At 40.5% G+C, this 26,449-nt stretch overlaps 1 protein-coding gene across 1 annotated transcript in view; it reads right to left on the reverse strand.

Moving 5' to 3' along the window:
* The window catches only part of erf (Ets2 repressor factor), a 35,909-nt gene extending 9,660 nt beyond the window's left edge, over positions 1-26,249 (reverse strand). Inside the window, exons 1-2 of the mRNA XM_040121386.1 lie at positions 25,492-26,249; positions 3,729-3,963 (exon numbers count right to left, since the gene is read on the reverse strand). Of these exons, the coding sequence (XP_039977320.1) occupies positions 3,729-3,963; positions 25,492-25,513 (257 nt within the window). The 5' untranslated portion in view covers positions 25,514-26,249. The remainder of the gene's footprint in view (positions 1-3,728; positions 3,964-25,491) is intronic.
* Positions 26,250-26,449: the final 200 nt, after the last annotated feature.

Raw genomic sequence — 26,449 nt, forward strand, 5'->3', positions numbered from 1 at the left:
TGTAGGCAGTAAAAGCTGAAGAGACACAATGTCCACCGACGTATGGATAGATGAACGGCACTTTGAATGAGTCGCACAGAAAAGGCCCGGCACAAACGTGTGAAAGGAGCACACGCGCATTCAAACAGTATTGAGTCAATATGTGACAGCCAGTCTCGCATACTGGGCCCAGGCTTGCTCGTGGCCTTCCGCTCTTTGAACTTCCTTCAAATAAACTAGAAAGGACTTTGACTGTACAGACTCAACCACTATGTATTGAACACACACTTAGTTAGATGTACGGAAACACAAACTCACAGGCACGCAGACATGCATATGTATACACACATGTATTGTATATGCACGAACAAACACATATGCACAAACGGACAAACACTTCAAAGATGCTGAGAAGCATCAATCAAAGACTTCACATCTAACAGATACACGACTTTCCTCTAAAGACTTCAGACATAATTAACAGCCCTTCATTCATATAAAAAGGTTTACAAACCACAGAAAAGACTTTCACAACAAAGTTTGGCTCCAGCTGGTTCTTGATGTTAAATGCTAACTGTGACCAGAGAGAAAACGGCTGCCTCTGTAAATATACTGTGAAACCTTTGTGGGCTTAATACCTTCTTAAGGATACAAGTCATTCAATGTCAGTGTTTAATTTGGAGATTTAGGTTTTTGGTATATTTCTGTGTATTAGTGACAGGTTTGATATGTTTCAAATACCTATGGATCAGAAAAGAATCCTAATTCTTCCTCTAATGGTGTGAAATGAAACCTCAAGGATGCTGTTGCAACAAAAATGGAGGGAAAATAAATCAAACATTTCCTGATATGATGTTACTACAGTTAAAAGCAAATTTCTCTCATTTGTTATACCAAACTTTTTCCAGAAAATATAAATATTAATTAGTGAGTAACAAATTAAGCATGAAGCATCAACGTTAAGCACGTTTTAAAGGCTTTGTTTTACTTTAAAAATTCTTCTATTTAGTGACACGGTTGAAGGTTAAGTAGATCTAAAGAAAATGAGATAAATCAGTTTAATTAACCAGTTAAGTCGACAGCAAATTAGCTTCAGCTGTTGCATTGTTTTTTGTAACCTACGACACAATGTCCAACTGTATCGTTAAGTGAACTAGAAAATAAATAAACAATTCTACAAAATCAATGTGTTACATCAGCATCATACATAACTATTTAAATTCGTGATCACATTCTGATCAACAAAGTGCTGTTCAAATATACAGTATTCCAATACAAGTTCAGAAAAGGTTGGGTGTATTTAAATATGCAATCGAACTGTATCAGGGTAAGTTCAAGACAAAAAAGAAAAAAAGGTTTAAGCAACAAACAAGACGCAGATGGGCTGGAGGAGGGCTGACATATAACAAGGTGTTAAGTGTATGTGTGTGTATGTGTGTGTACGTGGGTGCGGGTGCGTGAGTGTGTGTGGTGACGAGGCAGTGTAACTAGTCATCACCATGGAAACAACTATAGCCCACACCAACCTACAACACAGGAGGCGACACTGATGACTAGCTGTGTGCATGTGTGTTTGTGTACCTGATGGTGAGAGAACAGACTGGCCGCTAAATAAAACTCTGCAGCATCCCACATGTGCTCCACAGAGGGTGAAGGTGTGTGTTTCTAAATCGACTGTCACCCTGGAGTTTTAGTACGCGGTGCAGGTGCACAATTCACAACAAAAGGCTACACCAGTTCATTTTTCCTTACACATTCCACAGTTATAATTAATGCTAAAATTTAACGCTGAGTGAGCTTTAAAAAAGAAATTTAAAAAATAGGCTCAAGCTTCCAGATCCCCAACGCTGCACTCAAACACTACTAATGAGGAAGTGAAGATTTCTTTCTTGAAAATGATCTGTAAATTATTATTCAACAAAGAATAGAAACTTGAAAAAAAAGATGAACAGAAACTACAGTGTCTCTTCCCAGTTTATAGTCTGTTAGTCATGTAAATCACCAGAATATAAATAAGAAGGGTACAGGCAATGGCAAAGAAATACGAGGAAAGCTTTAATCACTACTGCCCTTGCTACTTTCCTCATTCTCATTTTTCAGCTTCCATTTTTGAGATGGAGGAAAAGAATAGAGGAAAAAAAAAGAAGACTGGGAATAATTTTGAAAAGAATTTACGTTCCAATTATGGTGTTTGTGAATAGATACACTGTTATCCTTAAGCCTGTGGTCTGCTCTACTGTTATCTTACCACTAACAAATTGGATCTATTTTAAAATCAATCTTGTATGCTTCACTGGGTTTATTACAGTTCATCTGAAGTTCAAAACAAACAGGATTCTAGTTCCTGAAACTTAAGACTGACATGATGAACCCGTCTGGGCTCTTTGCCATAGTCTGACTTCTCTGATGTTGATACCTATTAGGAACACATGACCTGACTGTGAAGCTTAATATTAGCATGAGTCAAGACTAGCCTTACTAAGCATAGATAATACCTTTTAGACTAAGGAAAGGACAAAGAAAACCCAGTGTTTGTGTTTGGTGTTAATATACCAAGAAGTGTTATTCAACCGGGCTCTGCGGTCCTGTTCCAGACATGGGTTCGAATCAGCTCTAACAAGGCTTGGCTTTGGTAAGAAAGGCCGAACAGACATTCTACAGAAGTACAGTAGAGTGACTTTAGGATCAGTATAGGATTACTACAGGAAACCCATCCATCCATACAAGTGTAAAAGAAAAGATGGCGGTGACCTCCTAACAGTAGGAAGAGCTCCTTTGTTTTTTTGTATTTGGCATAACAACATGATAAAGTCTAAAAAAGAAATTAGTTTGTGTGACTGCTTAACAAGAATAGGACCAGGGATTGGGAATACAGTATATACATACGTGGCATGAAACAAGTGTCCAGTTTAATTTTCTAGCGCATGCCTAGTTGGGCAATGAGATGCTGATAGCACAGTGGTCCATGCCGACCCTTGCGGACTTGAGCAGGTTATGAAATTTACATCACACTGACTCATGCGGAGGTGGAAACCATGAAATGGCCTTTAACCCCTAAGCCACAGGGGTGCCCCACTGTAAACTTATAGTAATGAATGTTGGTAACCTCTACAACTTTCAGTTAAAAATGCTTTTCAATCACAAATGTACCTTAATATGATTGCAGAGTGATATTTGTATTTCATTTACTCTTTAAAATGAAGGAATAAAATCTAAAAAAAAAAAAAATCCTCTGAGACGTCATCCACCATGCTGAATCTCTACTTTTTTTTTTTCCGCTAAACACTAGGTCTGAAAATGTGGTTTAGACCCGTGTCATGTGTAGATGGCAATGACCAGCTGTGTGACCTACTGTATGGAGTGAATGGCCAAGTATTGGCTGGCCGTGTGTTCAGTCTCCGTTATTGAATGCAGAGTTTGTGTTTTAAAGACACAAACCTTTAACTTTCAGATGTAAACATCTGTGTTCAGTGACACTTCTTATTTGTCAAAACAAACTGGCCGAAAGGAGCAAATAACTAAAAAATGCTTAAGGGGCAAACATAGTAAAAAAAAACAGATGCGGACAGAGTTCTGTTTATACTACGTTTGATGTGTCTGTCCCCTTGTTTGTTGACACACGCCCTGGAGAAATTTACATCACTCTGTCGCTTGCAGCCTTGTGAATTTGAAAAGTTTAATATGGGCTTTAGTGTGAAGGTGTCATCCCCTCGTTTCTTTCATCCTTTTTTCCACTCACTCTGCCTCACCTTAGTGCTCGGCTGAGCTTGTCGTAGTTCATCTGTGGTTTACACTTCCTGGCCCCCCATAAGCGGGCCACCTCATCTGGGTCCTTGATGACAAACTCTCCATAGTCTCCCTGCCAGGCAATGACGTCGTGGTACTCTTCTTTCCTCAGCAGCTCAAGGATGAAGTGCCACAGCTGGATCTGCCTGGAGCCGGGGCTCGACTCGGGCTTGTAGGCCCACTCCGGGAAGGCAAACCCTGGGGGAGGAGATAGGAGTGTTAAGGTGGAGGCGAATTCAAAATAAAGGAAGGACACAACGGAAAAAATAAAAAATCTGAATGTTTTTTTTGTGTCTCTGGAGATAAAAATTAGGAAAAACGTGTTAAAACAGATTCCAGTTTTTCAAGAGAAAAAAAGAGTTTATCAAAGAAGCAGTGGCAGCATGGGCGAAGAAGTAGAGAAACAGTAGGGAGTTGGTAGAGTGGAGAATTTGTGAAACGACACAAGACATGAGACTGTCGGGGGCCACAGAAGCAAGGATGAAATTTTGGATGAAATATGTAAATTAAAATCCAAAACACATTTCGGTCTATGGCTTCGCTGCAAAGTGGATCGAGTGGTTCCAAGAAAGCTGGTGATGAGCATTTTGGCTAAATCTGTTCCCACAGACCGCAGTCATATTAAAACGTCACTGCTATCAGCATCAAAGCTGGAAAATCAGCACTGTTATAACAGATTAACGGGCCTTGAGATATGAGCAGACAAAATATAAGCTATGGTTTTATAACTACTATCAGGACACACACACACACACACACACACACACTTTTATCCCACAGTTAAAAGTATAGGCTTTGTGTTGTAAAGCAGTGGGTGGCAGTAAAAGACTCAACACCACTTCAACACAAGGCCAGGCTGAAAGACTGAATAGCAAAGGCATAGTGACACACACACACACACACACACACACACACACACACACACACACACACACACACACACACACACACACACACACACACACACACACACACACACACACACACACACCTCATTAGGACCAGATGTGCCTTGGCAATCAGGCTGAGAAAGCAGAGGATGGGAAACATATGGGCACAATATAACAATGCTGAATTTTTTGTGTGTGTGTTTATGTAACTGTCAATGAAACGCACTATCCTAAATACCAAGGTTACAATAAGTTTCCCACACTCCATAAAGCCTGTCATATCTATAGAGCAGTGACAGTGAACTGTTAACAATGATATGCTCAAAGCTGATATAACAGTGGTGTGAGGTGGATGACAATATGAAAGTCAATGCATCATACTGTATGTGATCAGGGTCTCAAAACACTATTTAATATGTATGCGTATGCAACCAAAAATCTGACATATTAGACAAGGAATTATTTCTTTTTTCTGTATTTTGTTGCCTTGTCAATGTTTGATGGAAAACTGATTTGGGTCAGCTCCATAATAGCAGAGAACAACACATAAGAACAACCATGCAAAAGAACATAAGGCCAAATGAAAAACAGGAAAGACTACATAAAAACAGAGAAAAAAAAAAAAGAAAAAAAAAAGAGTTGTAAAAGACTACGGGAAAAAAAGAGGACACACCTGGCAATTAAATTCCAGTGTAAAGTAAACTGTATCTGTATATGGTGTCCAGATGGTGATTAAATCAATTATGACTTTTCCATTTACACAATATGTGCTGTCATTGTCTTCACTGCATGCTTACTGGAATTAGACTCGTTTATGAAGAAGTTGGGAAATGGTAAAGTAATCAAAACAAAAAATGGCAGATGTCAGTTCATTTAAAATTATACAGTGTACCTGATATTTACTTTTCATCACAGTGTAAAGGAAAGGAAACAGCTTTTTCGTCAGAAGCCACACAGCAGCCTCCAGGTCATTTTTGCTGCAAATGTTTGTAGCTGCTTTCAATGCTCAGTGACTGTTGTCATTGAATCAGTTGAAGGAGCAACAACTGGTGGAAATGGATCGTGCTTGAGTCTTTTTGTGAAGCTGAGTGGACAACAAACACCAGTGTGAGTCACGACATTCCTATCCACATGGGTGGTTCTTTCTCCAAAAAAAGGTAACACTGTTTGAACTGCATTTACAAATGGCTGACTCTGTTGATATCAATTGCAATGCACTGATATGTTCAATCAGATTCTGACGGCATTGATGTGTGTTTACAACCTGCCTAGAAATTAGCATGTATTTTCCCTTATCCATACAGATCACATTTTAATAGCAGGTGTAAATGAAGTCAAAGTGAGTCATGGAAAAACTAAACAAATTGGACGCGGTGAAACCAAAGTCCACCATCGGTCCACCACATTTTTCTGCAAATGTTGTTAATACATAGTAGGGGGAATAGTAGTAGTAGTGGCAGTGGCAGTAGTAGTAGTATACGAAGTAGTAGTAGTAGTAGTAGTAGTAGTAATAGTAGAGGAAGTAGTGGCAGAAGCAGCTGTAGTTGTAGTAGTAATACATAACTGACTAAAAGTAGGAAAGTCTGACAAGAACAAAAGACAATCTGGAAACTAAGACCTGTGTGTACACCGGAGTGGGCCTACAAGTCTGGTGTTTACAATATAGTGTTTCCACACTACAACAAAAGGTCAAGTACGACTCAAGTGTCTAAGCACTGAAAGCAGATTTCTATTGATTTTTTTTGTGCGTTAAACACTGTCCATATTGCCATTGGAGTTTAAACGTACCAAGCAACGTAACTCCAAGTGTTGCACAGGCACATTGCTGCAAGCTCCCTTGTGATCAATGTCTGGCTAAATAATGGAGACACACAAAAGTTGAGTAACTGCAATCTGGATTTAGGATAGATTTAAGAACTTCAAGCTGTGACATTTTGTTGTCCCAACAGTCACCAAATTTTGCAAGAATTCTGGTGGGGCAGAGTTGAAACCTCTCTTTTCTCAACTTTCTTTCCATTTTTTTTTTTAATTCCCCAATGATCCCTTCATTTATTTTGTCCCTTGTAATTAATGGGAATATATATTAAGGGCTCAATCCATGTCAGTCAATAAACCTGAAGGGTCACAAAATGATTTTGGAGACATTTACTGATTTTACGCTGATTATCCTAACCCTTGATACATGGGCATAAAGTAGCTAAATAGGTGTTTTAGATTTCTTTTAACATCATTTGTACAAATAGGTGCATCTTTGCGGGGAAATGTGTCTTTCAATGAGCGTGCAATGGATACATTATGCTTGTTTACACATTGGGACATCTGTGTATTTGAAATCAGAGTGATAAATGTGACTCTTTGTATTCCTTTTTTCTTTGCAGCGTTTTTAAGAACTTCTGTGACCATGGGAGTTTATCAGAAACAGACTTAACACTAATTAATTTACAATAAAAGAAAGTGATGTGTGATGATCACTCTCCAAATTTGAAAATATGGTGGCTCTTAAAACAGTTTCACAGCCGTTTTTTTTCCCCCTGAAGGTGGCAGCTAACACACTCAAAAAATATCTTTCAAAAGGCATCTTAAGGAAGAAAAAAAAAATATCCCGAAAAAACAGACCTGCTGCTGATGACTAATAAACCACATGCTGCTATCTGATCTCCTATGGTGCTTGGAGATTGAGCCAAAAGACAGACAAGCTGGCTGTGATAGTTGATAATAGCCATTTGAAGCAGATTACTAATGGGGTACAAGCATATGATTCATACACATCACAATAAGGCTCTTGTCACTGGGGACAGGTTAGGCGTTGTGACACAGACACAACGAACAGCTCTATAATGGGGTTCACTGGCGAATGCTGCAGAAAAATACACGTGCCCATGCAGTACCCTTCCGAATACGCACATGCACAGACAAGCCCTGACGCACACAACACACAGGAGTGTATTAAATCGAAATGGACGAGCTAATATCTCTCACATGCACAAAGTACACAGACACACAACACAGGTTAGTTGGGAGAGGTAAGTGGGTTCATGCGTGGGTGCACAGAGCACACAGACAAAGAACACAGGAATAGCAACCATGCCCACTGCATGTGTGTGTTGCAGATGTCCCTGCTGACTCATATCTTGTTCATTTGTCGTTCAGCTTTCACAGATTCTGTCTTTCTCCTCCTCAACACCACTTCCATGTCTTTCTTGCTTTCTTTTCTCTTTCATTCTGTCCCTCCCTCGCTCAGCCTCTCCTAAGACACACAGTCTCCTAGCAACAAAAGGTTTTAGCTCTAAAAATAAATGGCCGAGTCACGACAAACAAGACAAAATATGATTCAATTACAGAAACTTGCCAAAAGAGTTTGGGCACAGATCCAGGGACCTGCAATGTGAGGGTGTGATCTGTCTAACCAGTGGAGAACCCTTGCTACAGCGCCAGTTTCGCTGTCACGCTGTGATTACAACGGAAACGCAACAGATTGCCCTGTCCCAAAAGCACTGAAGGACCGAGTTTTCACTTCCACTCGGGTCAATTCGACATTAAAATACTGTTCATTTTTCATTTTGCTTCTGAAGACAGATCAAGCCCATTCATTCACATTCAGGATCTTTATTTTGAAATTAATCAGAGACAGCACCATGATAGCAAGAGAGACGGATACAGAGTATGCGACAGCAGAGCTGATCGTGTGGCATTGTGACAGATTCACAACTGAGGGTCCAGTTGGAGGTCTGTTGCAGCTGGTGGATAATGTAATGTGAGTAAAAACAGTGTTTAACAGATAGTGGCTGGCATAGACAGAGCGCAAAGTGGGAGAGTGGGAGAGTGACAAGGACAGTAAAGGAGCAGGAATACTAAAGAAACCATAAAACTTTGCTGTGTCGTACAAAATATCACCAGTAGAAGAAACATACAATGTTTGGCAATCTGAGCCCTTAGGTACACCAGTCTAGCTCAGCCTAAATTTGACAACATGTAAAATGGTCAGTAACTCACTTACTATAGCCAATTTTTTTGCCCAAACTAAGACACAAGTCGCTCTCATTCGCTTTCAGGTAGAGGCCCCCCCGAATTAAGTTTAAGGACTTTCTATACATAAATATCCTTTATAGAAAAGTTGCCATTGGCCGTGTTTAAACATGACAGGACTGTTATCAATACAACCACAAAGCTTAAATGTTATGCATCATCTGGTACGTGAGACTACACATCATGGGAATTTAAATATAATGCACAAGGCGGGACTTGTTATCTCATCCTCAGCACGGGGGGAGAGCAGTTATCTTAATCTTATCTTAACTTTTGGTCGAACCAATATCTAACCATGTTTACATGTAGTGTAGCTCCTGTGGCTTGCAAGTGCTTCAAAATGAAATCTGAGATCAAGATGCCTGCAAAAAATATCATATATCATAAGCTTATGTGTGTTCCTTTAGTAGCAATATAACTTTTTATTTACACTTGAGCTTTACAGACAGTATTATGGAGGTGTTACTGGGTTGTAAATAGGCTGTTTTCTTGAGAAACTTTTGATGAAAAATGATTTGGGATCCTTTTCGAACCTAATGCCAACATGTGAAATTAGCAGAGCTTTTACAGATCACAGTGCATGTCACTTAAATGGGTCCTAATTAGCAGCCAGTTAACTGTTATGTGCAGCAGCATTATATAGACCTTGACCAACAGGTTCTTCATATTAGTCTATTGCACTGACAGCACAAGAGGTCTGGATGCAGAGCTGCAAGTTAGTGAAAACTGAAGTAGACAAACGAACCCAAAGGCCCTCATACTACCTGGCAGGCTCTACTCCAGACAGGAAGAATTGCTGATTGTTAGGCGGAGGTGAAACACACATTTTCAGGCCTCACTGGATTCTATATATAGCCCTGTACAGGGTAGAAAACCTCATTTACTATTAGCCTGCAGTCCCAAGCCACCTGCATTCTCCTTTCCAAGAGAAACACAGGATCTGTGCAGCAGCAATCAGTGGGTGAGGGGGTTGTAACACACAGGTCTGCTTTTCTTAGGGACTCTGACGTCACCATGGTTGGAAGAGTGCTCATAATAACCGATAGCCATCACTGGGGTATTGTCCAGAAGGCCTGCAGCCGCTGAGACTAAACACAAACGACCTCCTCCTCTACGTCTCTTGCTCTCCCCTAACAAGTTTCTTTAACATGCTGTTCCATCTATCCATCTATCCCCCCGTTTATTTTTCCCTCCCTTCCTCCTATTCTTTGGTGGGTCTAAATTTAGCCATTGGAAAGGTCGGTCTGTGTCTGTCTGCAGGGTAATGATTCAGGAGCATGGAGAGCGACACATAGAGGTAAGAGGCCAGGCAAAATGACCGGGGGCTGGCTGGCTACTGAAAATCTGGATGTGGTTTATCAGGGATGGGATCAGGACAACATAGAAAGGCAGGAAATAAATGGGTACAGAGCAGGAAACGGGGAATCTCCGTTGGGCGTAAACTGTACTGGCATGTGCAGAAAGTCAAATTCTGGAAAAAAACTCACAAATAAAAAACAAATGGAGAAAACTCTGAAACAATTTCCGCCCGATGCAAAACTTATTCAAGAACTCAAGATTAAAATCTTTACTCATGATTTTTACATGAATTCCTGCTAAATCATGATCATTATATTTTATACAATCTATTCAAAATGTGAGGTCATTTTTAAATCAACAAAGTTTAAGATGATGAACTATGAATCGTTCAGACCCGGTTATCTGGATTCAAATTTTTTTTGCTTTTCTGTATAAAGTACCAGTCTACAATGCCGGGATCACAACAGACAATCTAACACTGCTTTAATGAGGAGTCCTGAGCCTCAAACTACTGTTTAAAAACCCTATGCTCCTCATTGAGGTGATCTCATAATTACCCTTAAAGGATGGAGTTGAGATCCGAGGAGCCAGTGGCTTAAAGCCAGGGAGGAGTCTGAAAAACAGACGGGATGAGGAGGAAATCAGGTGGAAAGGTAGAGTGGAGGAGGAGGAGGAGGAGGAACAGGAAAAAAAGTGGAAGAGAAAGTCAGAAAGAGAAAAAGAAACACAATCCAGCAGAGATCAAAGGGAAAGGAGGATGGCCGTCTGCAGGTGCATGGCATAAACTTTCACCTCGGTTCTCACATGATCCCTCATTACATAAGGCTGATATAGAGACAGACAGATGAACAGACTGAGAAAGACAGACTAGAAGAGGAAGCAAAGGAGACAGGGTCAGCGTCGGGGGGAAGGGAGGAGATATAAACACATAGACACAAAGAATAAGTGCCTTGCTAAAAAAATAACTCAGGGTATTCTTAAAGTGTGTGTCTGTTTTTAGGCTGAAATCTGTGTTTGCACGATCATTTCCCATCCAAGGAATAAAAAGACCGGCCGAAGGGAAAGATAAAGCTTAATGGAAAGAGAGAGAATGATGGGGCATTAGGGAAATGAGAGAAGTGTGTGAGTGTTTTCAATGGAGGAACTGATAAGTGTATAGGGACAGAAGAAAAATCATCTGAATTCGAACAGTAGATAAAAGGCACAAAAAAAAAAAAAATGAGTGAAGACTAAATGTTATTGTTTCAACAGTGGGTGTAATACACACATTTGCCTAGAGTCTTAAGCTTAGTTTAAAGTCTGAAGTCTCCAAATATCTGTGCTGGTCAAGTGGTAAGGCTGAGGGGCCAGGCTGCCAGAAGACAATTTAATATTAGTGGCTTAAATTTGTGCAGATAATGAGTTACACTAGGTTTGTTGTCAGATTTTGGAACACTGCTGAAGCTTTATTTAACCATCAATGAAGTGACACTGCATGGCTTAAATCAGACCGCTGGTTCTCTTGGGGATGATGCGTTCGCTCTCTATCTCATTGCTCAGAAATGCATCTTCTAATAGCTTGCACTGTGAACGATGCTTCCCGTAGACTCTAGGCAATCCAAACTAAGCAAAGATTCATCATTTGGGATGAGCAGTTTTAGAGCACAGACAGCTGCGCTGCTGTGTATTCAAGTCTGCAAAAAAGAGTTAAGACACAGTAGAAAATAAGGAGTTCAACTGTTTGCCACAGCAGTAAAGCCTTGGACTGCAAAGTGAAGCCTTTAAGTGTATAAACTATCTCTGCTACAACTGAGACAGCTAAGCCTCTCTAATCTGTGACACGGCGGCCGCCCATACCCTGCCAGACAGAAACCTGTCGCGTCCTGGAGAACTCTGCAGCACCTTGGAGGCAGTCAAGGCTGTGATTAAGTCAGCCCCGGGTTGGTGTTTGTGTATTTCTGTGTGTGTATGCATTCAAGAGTCAATTTTTATAACCTGATGTGAGGGGAACCTCCTGTTGTATTCAGGAGGCCTTCTGGGTTACACAGCTGTTTTAAGGATGTCAAAACCCTGTCACCATTGCCCATATCATTTCATGGATCCACCATTTAAACTTGTCAAGACATAATTTAGGTACTTGTTACCCCATGGGAAGGCAAAAATGCTGAACAGACAGGAAAGAAGGTAATCTTCACAGGAAAAGATTATCACTGTTCATATTATCACAAAATCCTAAACGGTCACGTCATCTTAGAGCACAAACTTCTATCTTCTAATCTGTAGCGCCTGAGCCAAGGTTGGAGACTTATCAGTTTCAGGCCTATATTCCCAGAGAGGAAGAATACAGTCATGCATGTACACATGCTTTGAAACTTGTCCGAGCATGCTTTCCTTCCAGAAAATGACAACCCTGTAAAACATTCAGCTGTAATGAGCTCCTGGCTACCTGAATGCCTCGCTGGAGATCTCAAGCTTACTTCCCACAGTTAAGCTGGAATTTGGTTAGAAGAAAATGTGTGTGTTTGTGTGCACAAATGCAAGCGTTTTTGTGTGATTGATAGTTAGTGAGAAATAGAATAAGAGACTGACAGACAAAAATAAAGACAGGACAGAGTGAGATATGATTCAACTGTCTCCATACAGAGGTGCACTGAGGCAGAAAAGATTTGGTTCATCTGTTGCACAGCAACACACACTGTTGTGCACATACATGTGGACACAGAAACACACACACTGCACACCATCCCTAGATCAACTAAATTGGCCACAGTGCACTGAGGCCACCTGGCGCCACCTGGTAGACTAATTAGCCTATATGAAATCACAAATAAACATAAAAAGCTAATGCTTTTTACAGCATAATAAATCATTTTGAACTAATTATTTTATGCTGAAATGATAACGACAGGTTCAGAGCCAACCAACACACACCTGCCCATATTCATATGATTTCTCAAAATAGAACTGTATCAACTCGTGATCCCAGCACAGGAACTATTGAGGAACATACACTCAAAGCCTCAAGCATTAAACACAAAAAGTTTACGGAGCATCCTAACTCAGACGGGTCTATCACTTTTTACCCCTTTGCTTTCATAGGTAGTCTGTCTGTCCAGCGACCGCACTAAATGATGGATTAATCCTGGAGGTCTATTGATGCAGCACTTTTCTCTTTATGAAAGTAACACCAGTGATTGTCTGACCAATAAGAATTTGGCCGGACGAGAACGCATCAACCAACCAATCAACCAGTTGACTGGGAGACTACAGCCTTATAAATTACAAAATCAGATACCACTGTGGAACCGGAGTGATTTGTAGAGTGGCGGTGCTGTAGAGGGGACTTCAGAGCAGGAAAGACAGAGAAGATTAATATCTGCGTTTAAATCTGGCTTCTGTGTTGTGGTTTGGTCACCAGACTACTTTCAATTTCCTCCAACACAAACAAATACACACACACACACACACACACACACACACACACACACACACACACACACACACACACACACACACACACACACACACACACACACACACACACACCTACCTTTCTATAGCTGTGAGGACAGTCATTAACCTTATTCAAACCTTAAGCCTAAAACCAAGTCTTAACCCTCAAACAATCCTTTGAAGTTGTGAGGACCGATCAAAATGTCCTCACAATGATGGTTTTGAACTAAAATGTGTCCACACAACCACAGAAAGACACAGACACAGACACACACACGGTGGCTAGGCCAACAATGAAAATTTGGTGACTTCAGCTGTTGGAATGAGTCATGTGAACACACGCGCACACACACACACACACACACACACACACACACACACACACACACACACACACACACACACACACACACAAAACCACATACATACACACATACACGTGTCACCGCAGCCCAGAATAGGCCTGTAGCTCCAAATCCAGGGAGCTGGATGAGTGACTCATTCTCATACTCTCTGCCAATCAATTTTCATCTCCTCCTTTCACCTCCCCCTCCTCTTTTTCCCATAATGCTGCTTTCCTTTCAGCATCTTTCCACACAGACAAAGAGGCTCCACTGTTGATTACAACTACTAGGAGAACCAGCTTGACAATGCTATAGGTTCAGTTCAGGGATGTGACTGATATGACAAAAAAAATATCGAAATACTCTTTCAGTCTTTAGGAGCAGAGTAACTGCATAGCGCATTTTATGGATTTATGGACACCTGGATTCCAAGTATCTACGCGTGTCTTCTAGAGTGTTTTTTTTCTACTCGATAAAGTTTCACTACAGTCTTGGCTATGAGAAGTTAAGCCAATCTTATTTATACTTGTACACCCCAAAATCACAAATTTGCCTAGGAGGGCTTTACCTTCTTTCTTTACATCACATGAAACCCTATATCCTTAAATCCTTTATTTGGATGAGGAAAAAAAAAAAAAAAAAGATGTCTACACACACACAAAAAAAAACAACCTTTAACGAAAAAAAGGAGACAGTTCAAGAGCAAAAGAGGAGACAAACCTTTTTTTTAGGACCTACAGACATACAACAGTTGTGTTGTATATGGAGTAGACAGAATAAGCAGTAGCTAGGTTACAAGACGGAGAAACAGAATGATATTAGCTAAACAAAGTAAAAACAAGGTCTGCACCAATCAAACCTATTCTCTCCCAATACTGACTCTGATACCTAAAGTCAGGATATCTGCCAATACAAAACCGGTATGATCAGTGCTGTTTTGACCTAATTATGAAATCTGCCTGCCCTACAGTGTGGAACTCATTGGAAAAATGGGTTTGCCTGTTGTGACCGAATGACTGCAAAGAAACACTGAATTTCAAATATCCACAAAGAAAGATGGGTCAGTTCACCCAGTACGCTTAATAATAAGTACAGATAAGTGCTCAAGGAACTAGAGCTGCAATGATTAGTTGATCACAGAAAATTAATCGGCAACTATCTTGACAATAGAATTATTATTGCTGTTTCCAGCTTCTCATATGCAAGGATTGTATGCGTTTCTTTGTCACACATGAAAATAAACTGAATATCTCTGGGTTTTGGACTGTTGGTTGGGCAAAACAAGACAGCTGAGGATGTGACCTTGGGCTCTGGGAAATTTTAGCAGTCATTTTTCACGGTTTTTGACATTTTATAGACAAATTGGTCAATTTATTTATTGTGAAAATAATCAGCAGATTAATTGATAATAAAAATAATCGTTAGTTGCAGCAATACAAGGAATAACTGTTAGTTCTTTGGTGGCTAATGTACTCTTCAATTTTCAAGATAATAGTAATTGTAAGTTCTATTAATCGTGTCTGATACTCAACTCTCGTCTGATTGACGACCTGTCCACTCATGCTCTGTTGGAATTGCTTACACTTGCAGACTCAAACTGGAAGAAACCCAGACCAACTCACCTCAAACTGCTCCCAAACACCAACCACCAAGGACTCCTTGTATGATCCCAAACTCTGCTGAAGGTTGTGACTGAATAGAAAGAAACTTTTTCTTCTCAAATTGAACATGAATATTTGTTATCACTGCCAGAACTAGTTCTGAGCTGGCAATCTTCAGTATTGGCGCATAATATTGTTGATCTACCACTTGTAGCCTATAGTACAATCACAGTGACAGCAATTCACTCTAAATGAGTGTGTACATGAAATTCTTAAAAAGTAAAACAGCCAGCAAGGGACTTTCTACATGTGTGATGTCTGGGTGCGTTAGTCAGCCTTTCCTCATTGGCAGAGCCACCACAGTCTTAATTCTTCGGTCTATTGCATTAAAGCTGGATCTCAAATCTCTAGACTGAGTGGCTCGCTCCCTGTGTAAAAACATTAAAGTCAGAGGCACGACGGCGTCACCGCAGGGAGATGGCAGCACAAATGAGCAAGCCATGCTTGCTAGCTTTAGTGAGAAAATTAAAAGAGTGTGTCTGTATGTGAGTGTTAATGTAAGACAGACATCCCCCTTTTTCATGGGACGTTGGGGGTCCAGCCCCCCTAATATAGCCTGAATGCTGGGAGTGGGCAAGATGAATGAGTGTCTGAGTGACTGACTGACTTTCACGTTTCAATAAAACAGAGATCCGACTCATTCATCACTGTCATCGGTCTGGGGCTTTCAAACAGTCAACAGGGACACCGAATGGGTCACAAATCTACTGCTTATGAGTTAACCAATGAATAAGAGCAGATCTTTGAACTTAATAAATTAAACATGGTTAATGATTTAGCATTCTTAATTATTTAGATTGTTTTAATTAGGTCACTCATGAAGCCATCTAAGCAAGTATATATAAACCTTTCATATTGCCAACATTTTTCAATAAATCAGCTTTAAGTTAATGTTATGATGTTAGCTGAGTTTGAGTGCTGTGGGTCATAAAGAAAGTACAGACGGAAGAAACAGCAAGCTTAACTTTATGGCTGACTGATGGTGCTGACCTGATCAAATGGTGCCTTTCTTATCACTAATATAATTTATGGCCTACCTTTGAAGAAGCTAAGAAGATATGCCCAAACCTTAAATTGGCCTTAACTGTTTACGCAGCTGCTTTAAGTCATTCTCAATGCCAACAGTGCGTATACCTGTTCTGAACTTATTTTAGCAGAGGCCAAGATTGGTTTTCAATCACTTGACCCTTTATAATAATTATGTAGAGCAAAAAAGTAGATGGACATCAGTGCGAGAACTCCCATCTGTTTTCATATGTTCTTAGAATAATGATAGTAAGGGGTGTCTGGCTATTTGTCATGTTAGATAACAGTGTAGTAGGGCTGCAATAAGAATTTTATACCTATTACTGATTAATGTGTAGATTACTTTCTTGAGTAATCTATTGTTTGGTCTATAAAATGAAAGAAATTTATGACAATTAAAGCTTCAACTAACGATTAGTTAATCGATTAATCTATTAATTATTTTCTAATCAGTCAATTAATCCTTTGGTGAACTTACTGATAAATAATAACCATAACTTCTGCCATTAATCTTTCAACTCCCTTTCGGGCATTTTCTACTTATTTTACAAATAAAAATTTCAAAACATAAAATAATAAAGTGCTAGGAATTAAAAGGCATCTATCAGTAACACAAATGTCCACGAGTCCAACATAAATTCAGATCATAGATATACCTTTAAAAAAAAAAAAAGAAAAAAAAAAGATTTTAGGGCCACACAACAGATAAGGACACAACAATGACTCCCAGGGACTTGCTACCAACCAATGATCAAATGAAATTGACTGTAATAGTCCAAATACTTACACTGCTTTCTTGTCATTTTGAGGATGGAGAGTACCTGGATGTTTTCTTTTGAGATGCTCATGCATAGCAGTTGTGCTGCTATAGTAGACCAGCTCAGTTTTACAAAGCATGCAGAGCAACATTTTATTAGGTCTCTATTTAAAGAATTCCCACAATTTTGACGATTGGGTTCGGGCTTTTTGGGATAAAGTCTCATTTTCAACATGCCAGGGAGCGGGAACAATCATAGCTTGGGATGAACATAAACAGTAAAATGCATTCTATGCAAATCAACATATTTACGTAATAGACATAATCAATTACGTTGACCCGTCGTTCTAGCCCTAGTGACTGTCACAGTTTCCTAATTCCCAAGGTGATGTCTTACTCAGTTTACAATGATATAAAAGAGAGAAAGCAACAATTTGTCATACTAGAGAAGCTGAAAGTAGAAACTGATTTACAAGACTAATCCATGTTTAAAATAGTTAGACTATAATTGTTTCGGCTTTACAATGTACAGCTACAGCTGGGAATAATAAAATTAAATTTGTTAGGATTGGCCACTCAAAATGGTGGATTCTAGACCAAAATGAAGAGTTCCATTTAGCTTCATTGCTATTGTTGGGTCAGGCCAGCCGTGTGTGTATACATATTTGTTATGGGGAGAAAAGGTTCACTGAACTCTTCTGCTTGTATGAATGTGGCTGTGTGAGAGGGTGGAGACATGTTAACAAACAGAGAAGGTGTGAATGTGTATGCTGCCTGGGGTGTTAAAAAAAAGTTTTTAAGCAATTAACCTTTAGTTAACACAAACGTCCTGTATTTTAGGATTGAAACACCCTTACACACAGAGTTACATCAATCATAAACACACCACAACCAGATAGCTACACAGTCCCAGGACAAGTAGTGACAGCCACGAGAGATAAAGAGAAAACCACAGGGTTCCCAGTAGAGTGAAGACTGAAGCAAACACAACAGACAAGAGGGACCGTGCTCAGACGAATCCATCTTTCTCTCGCTCAATCTTTTCCCTCCACAGACCCTGACAGGTTTTCCCTGACAAGACAGCGACGGTAGCAAAAACCCTCCCCAGAACAAAAAGGTGTACCCGTCTGCCCTGTAGGACCTCATGGTTCACTATGGAGTACATGAATGGTCACTGCCACTGTCACAAACCTCTGAGACTGAAGCCAATGGACAGTCACCTGAATCGGTGTTGGCCCCATCAAATGAAATTCAAGATTTTATGGCTCCTGAGCCCATGGGCATCCTACTGAACCCTGGAAAGCACAGCATAGAAAAGAGAGACACTGACACACTTGTCCAAAATGCCTGTTTGCAAGCTGTATATTCAAACAGTTTGGTTTCAATGGTGCTTTTAGCTTTACTTTCCCCTGCCTTCACATGGAAGTTTAGGTGGCAGCATATCCAACAGAGTGGGGTTTGTAGAAATTAGTATTTAGATAAGTACCATGCTACAAATTGAGATTATGAATAAAGAATTTGCTTGGCATTTCTCAAAGCTGGACATCGGGCATTTTCAATCAAGCACTGAGGGGTAAAAATGCAGGTGTAAAGCCAACAAGTGTATGGGCAGGAAAAGTCTGGGTTGGCTCAAACCCATCCAAACAACCGCAAACCCAAAATGTGCTCTTTTTCTCTTTGCAACCAGTTTTCCCTCAGGATTTTCCCTCAGTACGTCTTGAGGTGGCCCCTTTAGAGAAAATGCACCCAATTTATTTTGCATCATTCTACAAATGGTTTCTAAATTAGCTTAGTGTTTTTTCTAACCTAAGACTTTCCACAGGCTTTGCAATGCATTGCCAATGAATGCCACAGTTGATTTCAGTGTATGTCAATGCTCCCATTTCATTGTAAAAAAAACAAAAACCAAAAAAACACTTATAACCTAGATGTTGCCACCTACTGTAGGTCTCTCTAACTGCCAGAATATAACCTGGCAGGCTACCTCTAACCACTCCCCTTAGCTTAAACAGACTCTATAAAAACATATGGCATTTGGTGGATATATTTGCTCCGACAGCAACTTGGTTGTAACTACTTTAGCCCTGGCAGTGGCAGTGTGGGCAGTATCATACAGAGCCATACAGGACCACACCTAGTCTGTCCCCTTATTCTTTCTGCAGTGTGTAGAAGTCAGATCCACATGTTGGTAGGGCCATACCTCAACCCTCTGGCCATAAATGAAGCCAAACCAACCATGGCACCCTCTCTCCATCTCTCCATCTCTCCTTCTCCACGAACCACAGATGATAGCCATAACACACAGCACAACTCTCCACACCGCTTTCAGTTAGAATGACTCCAGTCAAAACAGCAACAGACAAAGCACGAACCTACCTCTACAGCTTCTGTACTCTCTCAGCCTTGGTTTGATTCAAAAACTGCCAAATGCTATTCAAGGGCAACTCGTTTAAAAAGTGTCCATTTGCATTTTTGATGACCAAAGGCTTTAGAAGCTTCCTTACGAATGCTTACTTGCTGGTTTACATATTTTAGTCTGATGGGTAAATGCTTCAACACATTATCGCTGTAAATATACAAAAAATTTACGGATTTTGTATAACGTATAACTTTATGGAAGAGGCCTTCATAAGTGTGTGAACGAACAATACCGCAGCCGGAAACCCAGTATCCTGTCAGGTGGTTCAGAGATATCTGTCCTGCTGCAGAAGCTTTTCTTATCTGCTCAATGAAGCGAGTTGTTGGTTCCACTTGACCTGCTCTGTCCTTTCATCTGCCCTGCTGGAGGTTGACTGTCACAGAGCCAACACAGATTCGCTCAGTCATAAATACTTACAGATACTAAGCAAACAAGTCGGCCAACAAAGACATTTAAACTGATGAGCACATTCTTTGGACTAAAAAGCGGTACTGTCCGTACTTTGCAAATGATAGAGCACTGATAAAGAAGCAACCTGCACTTTGTCTAAGCCAGGCCTGTATTTCTACTTTTTGAGAGCTCCAAAACTGAATTCTTCAAAGCAGAATTACATGGAGAGATACCGTTCAGGAACACCTAGGCTTCAGAGTGTTCCTACGCCAGATTTCCCACACTTGGGCAAAGGAAGAAGTTACCATTTCACATGACAAATTTAGCTTAAAACACTCAAAAACTTTCAGCGAAACAGCTATAGTTGGTGCGCCCTTTTTTTCCATTGTATATTTTTAGTATTCCTGTGAATAACTGGAATTAAAACAATGTGGCACTGAGATAAAATATGATTCAGCCACCTAAAGCATCAACATAAATGTCAGGTTTTGGAGTAAGTCTCTCAATCATAGAGCAGAGGCTTCTTCCTAAAGTCAACACTTTATTCAGATGATCAACAACCATGCAAAGAGAAATTTATCATAGAAGAGGCAAAAAGAACTTTTTCTCCTCTGTCAGTAGCCTCAAAACACCATCATAGGGTACAGCCCCAAGATGTATTCCAATTAGAGTAATGGGTGGAACACTCATTTATTCTCCACCGGATAAACTTTTTCTGTTATTGCTTTTCTACCTGCATGTACAAACCATAGCTGCTGCACAACAACCACCATAACGCCCTTAGGTAAGGCACTTAAAATCCCCAAAACCCAGGGTGCCTGCTAAAATATATGTCAAAATGCCTGTGTTTAGTAAGAAGAGGTGTAAAATGAAAAAGCGTCATGGTCATTTACAATGCCAAAATTTATTAAGATTGTTCTATGTTTTTCCACAGGTATAAAGCACAGCATACTTCTAAATATTGGGGAATATAGTATTAGCTTCCCAGGTTTAAACTAATTGTGTGTACCATGTACTCACCAGATCTGGAATCCATACCAAAAAAAACCAAAAACAACCTCTTAAACAAAATAAAATCTAGAGTGAAGACGAAGAAGGTGTTAAGCTCACAACATATTCAGTGCCTCTATATAAAAGATGTCATCTCACACTTCATCTGTGTATGAAGGTTTTATTCCAAAATTAGATATCCAGAACATCACATCAGTGAAACCCATAATCACAAAATGAGGAATTATATCTGGCACTGTAACTTTTTATTTGATATAATTACACCACTTTAGTATGAAATGGATCCTGTAGATTTTAAAAAATATGAAAAAAGCTGCAGGCATAGAAGCCATCAACATTCATCACCCAGAGTGACTGTGAAGCTTTCCTGTGCGTGAGGCCTGGGTGTTTTTTCGGCCAGCATGTCCCAGCTCGTGTAACCTGTTGTCTTTTCTCTTAGCTTTGCATGGGTCACCAAAGCCACTGTACATACACACTTCCAGGAAAAGAGGCTTGCCGTAAAATCAAGAGATGATCATAGCAACACTGACCTGGGCCGCCACTTGACAACACACCAGAGAAATGCTGACGTCACTCTGCTGTGGTTTTTCCAGGGTCTGCTTGCCCAGACTCGGCTCAGTAGTAATCAGGAATGTGATCAGGTCAACCTTTGCGTTGACCTGATCACTCACACTAACCACATAATGGAAGGGAAACCAGGGAAAAGGTACATCCTGTGAGGAACACTGGCATTTAAAGGTTTTTTTGATTATGGCATTTTCCTCCTAAATGGATTCTGTAGTGATTTAGTATGTGTTAGAAGGGTGAAACTGAGACCTGAACCCAGCTCGTGTTTATGGCCTGACCTGACTGGGCCTGACTGGTACTGCCAAAAATAAGACTCACAACCTGATTTTAGTTGTTTATATTTTAAAGATAAAGACACACACTTGCTTTTGAAAAACCATAGGCTTTCCCACAAATAAAAAAAATTAAACTAATATCAGAAGTCCACAAGGCACAAGTGACTTGAAATAGCCAATGACCCCTTTTTTTTTTATGTTTAGTGTCATAAACACTACACAAATTGCAGCCAACTAAGGGCACGACACTACAGCATCTTCAATAAATGACAGAAAGACACGGTGTCCTAAAGCACAGCAACTGCGAAACCACATCACTGTACACCAGTTGCCAGCACCTCATCTTAAACTTTCCCTGAGACAAACAACTTGGCCTCAACTTGTTGTGTAATTGTGCTGTCTCTCCTGCTGGTGCCAACAGCAGAATTCAGTATAGCGGTGAGACAGTAACACAACAGAGTCCTTCCCAAAGGAAACTAACTGTCATTTTTTAAACAAAATGAGCCCTTGGTTCATTAGCTTTGGTCTAACCAGTGTTATTAGAGCTATTTGAATCTGCATAAAGACGTCTAGTTTCTCTTCCTGTAATTACAACAGGCTGAGTCAACTGCCCACAACCAAATGGTCTTCCTCAAGGGCAATTTGGTCTTGCTGGTACAAGTCAAACACTCACTTTGTTGTGACCACATCAATGTCAGGTAGAACAGCACAGTGATAGACATATGGGCACACATGCTTGCATTTGCGCGTGCGCGCGCACACACACACACACACACACCAACAGACACATATATAAATACTTTCACAGTCATAAACAGCAGTCCAGCCCTCACCAGACTTAACACCAGCTAATTGCTCATGTGTGGCTCCTTTCACTCCACACACACGGTCAGACGTGTTCAAACACACACATGCAGTGTTCCAACACACGCTTACATACAGAGTGCAACAAAGCGCGCTGGTTCGCTGGCCTGGGCCGTCTACAGCTGTGACGTCTTCTTTGTGGCGCGTTGTTGATACAAGGAGTAACACAAGTGGAAAATTGGAGCTGGTGGGGCCAGACTGCTGACTTCCTGATAGGAAGAGACTGGAGGTTGACCCATATTTTATATATATATTTTATATATATATATATATATATATATATATATATATATATATATATACACACACACACACACACACTATATAAAGTATGTATATAAAGTATATATAAATAAAAAAGTAGTCAACAGGCTCCAACACGATGGAAAATACACACAAAGGGCCTGTGTAGTTCCGTGCAAAATGTAATGTGGATACAGATCAGGGTTACTCAGTGCCATCCTTTAATATCAGCATGGCTCTGCGTACAAAAAACATTGTCGTCAAACTAAAATGACCTACATCATTCTGATGTCACTATGCAAGCCATATAGCTTCATTTAGAGTTGTGACTCACCAGTGGAAAAAAAATGTGATTTTAATCCCTTGAAACTATGGGAAGTTGGTATGAATCACACAATAAATGCTGAAAATTAGGAACTGCCGAAAATTTGCAAACTGAGTTGGCGTTCACTTTACAGCCAAGCCGTCACACCAACAAACAGCGTAAAGTCCTTTGAGCTGAATGTAAGTCTAACAGCATTACCAAAGCGGAAAATAATTTAAGGTAACTATCCTCTTCTGAGTGGCACATGGTTAAAACAAGGTGGTCTACTTTTTAAAACTTAACAGAAGTGCAGCATGACCTTGCTAATCTGATCCTCTGGATAACTTTTATTTGACTGTGGATAACAGAAAGAAAAAAAAAATAAATAAATAAATTAAAAAAAAATCCAGCTCTAAGTATTGAGTGTAAATCGAAGACGTATAATTGCCTGCTAAGCATTTTCTGCTCTGTACTCAAGATCAAAAAAGGATGTTTCATGAATCACAGCATATTGCTCAACTCTCAGGTATTCTGGGGATAGGAGAAAAAAAAACACAGCAAAAAATCTGACAGTTGAATCTGGTCAACACCCAACACCCCCTCCCGTGGAAGATACTGTATTTACACATCCATGTGGCTACAGAGCCTATGATAAAAGAAAGGGTTTTCTTGTGTTTTCCTATAATTGTTTTGTGATATAAAAAGTTATCTCAGGCAGCAGAAAGATCTAGAAGCCATATTTCTAATTATGACGTTGTGTTGTGGTGTGGCAATCCCCTCTTAAACATCCATTATGGGAACTGGATCTTTGCCTGCCCAAGATTACCACACAACACTCCTGACTAAACTGAGTAAAAAAGAACCTAAATGCACAATGGAAGAGAAATCATAACGTAGGGATCAAAAATCATTATAATTTCAATGAAACCAAAAATGTCTCAGAAAAATGTACAGAATTTGAAATGACAGGGCCTAAGATTTCTTTGCTGAAATATATCTAAATTTGTAAAGCACGTTAGTAAGGCTTTTAGCTAAAGTGGTAAAACAATCCACTTGGATCCAGTTCTTGCATGTGTCAACGGTCCAACAGATTTATTTACAAAATGCCTTACGGGAAGCAAAGGTGTGAACAAAGGGGACAAAACATGCTTCTCACACCTACCATCAAATGAGCATGTTATCCAGGAGAGTTTAACAATCTCAGCCAACCGCCACTATAATCACCAAACTGATCAAATGCAACAGAAGTTGAGTTCCCAATCCAATCATGCCGTCGCTTTTCATCTTCCCCTACAGGCTGTGACGAAGTGATATATGTATGAAGTGTGCTGGCTGAGACCTTCACCTTCGAACAATCGAAATGCAAAAGAAACACAAAAACCCAACCAAAACAAGTAGTTTGTGACTCTCTGTCACTTCCTTGAAATAAATATCTGTCAATAGGCTGGACGAATTGCATTTATCTAGATCTACTCCGTGCTACATCCTTAATCATACACGAGGGTGTAATCTTTTCTTCTCCTATCAGCTTTTCTAGTTTCAAACACATCTTCTTTTAGAGGACCATTCTAATGTGAATTTCCTGTAAAACAATCAAAATAAAATCCCTTATAATCATCCCACTTAATTCATTCTCGTCTTTTTTCTTCTTCAGATTAGGGGCCACAGGACTAGGGTGGTTTCTTTGCTACCAAAGATCAGGCACTTGCAGTCACTTCTTCCACTTTTTCCCCATTAAATTTTACCGATAAGTCGTTTTGTAGCGAGGCATCAACTTCATCTCTGATACAAAGCTACCGCAGTCAGGGTCAGCACACTTTGGCCCTGACCCTGACTCCTTACCACTGATCCGGGAAATTAAAGCTAACTCTTCGGTCCCTCCTCACTGACTGTAAATCGCTCGGCACAGTAGTTTGGGACATCCGTTTAAACTTAAATATCGTTGAAATTAAGTCTAAAAAAACAGTCTTTAAAGCTTGTCTTGAGTCAATTTGGTTGAAATACAAAGTGGTCCTGAGCGGTACCGACTCTCCGAGCTAGCTAAAACAACAAGAAGGGATGGATCCACTCTAGCGCCATAACTTTGTCACACTTTCCCTGGAGTTTGTTAGCGTGCTAACCAGCTAGCCACCGAAGCTACAGGCGCTGTTGTTTTCTTCTGAAGAACAACATAAAAAAAAGGGAAAAGTCTATTTAATGTGCGTGACCGCCAACTCACCCGTGTCCGCCGGGGTTTTCATCTTTGTTGCCGTCTTCGATGCAATGCTTCAGTCACTCTCCCCGTCGACTGGCAACTTTAGACGTTAGTTAGCTAGCCTTTAGCCAAGTTAGCAGTGACACCCCACTCCTTCCTCCGGTGTTGTTCTCACAAGAGGCTCGTTAGAAAGAACCTGCCCCGATAACGAGCTCGGCTCTTAAGTAAAAAACAAACAAACTAAAACAGCCCTCCGCTAACTTCGCATGAGGTTCTGTTTTTTTTTTTTTCTTCTTCTTTTTTTGTTTGTTTTTTTTAAATCAACTCATCGACGTTGCTCAAAAACTTTGGTGCCGGAGTATTTCTCTTTCAGCACGGGGGCTTCTGATGCGAAAAGTTGCCCCGACTCTCTCTTGGGGAGGGAGGGAAGGGAAGGGAGGGGGGGGGAGAATCCAGTCACCCGGGTCTGAATGGCGCAGGTCGAAGTTTGGAGGAGTCGTGCTGCCGTCGGTCGGTGCCGGAGCAACGGAATGCGACGGGTCTAAATTTTCATCCCGTTTGTTGCAACGATGTCGCATGGTCGATTCCTCCTCCACATTATCATCATCGTCGTCGTCATCATCATCATCATCATCATCACCCTCACCGACAGTCAAAACGGCGGCGCCTCTGCAACGAACAAAAGTAGCAGAGCCAACTCTGTTCTTCTCTCTCTGCCCCTCTCTGTCTCCAGCACAGACTTTTTCTTTTTCCACTCACTCACTCACTTCGTGTTCTCTCAATCCCCCCCCCCCCTTCCTCTGTCGGGGTGTAGTGTTTCGCTCTCCTCCTGCCACACGGGGCCGCCCACGCCGACCTACGGACGGAGGGAGGGAGGGAGAGAGAAACTCAACGCCCACTCGTTGCCAGAGATCGTCTATGTTTTCGGAAGAGTAATTTTTCGTTCCACCCCAACCGTGAGCTAACAAAATCCTGGCGCGCA

This window comes from Xiphias gladius, chromosome 24 (genome assembly GCF_016859285.1).
Source record: "Xiphias gladius isolate SHS-SW01 ecotype Sanya breed wild chromosome 24, ASM1685928v1, whole genome shotgun sequence".
In the NCBI taxonomy this organism is placed as follows: domain Eukaryota; kingdom Metazoa; phylum Chordata; class Actinopteri; order Istiophoriformes; family Xiphiidae; genus Xiphias; species Xiphias gladius.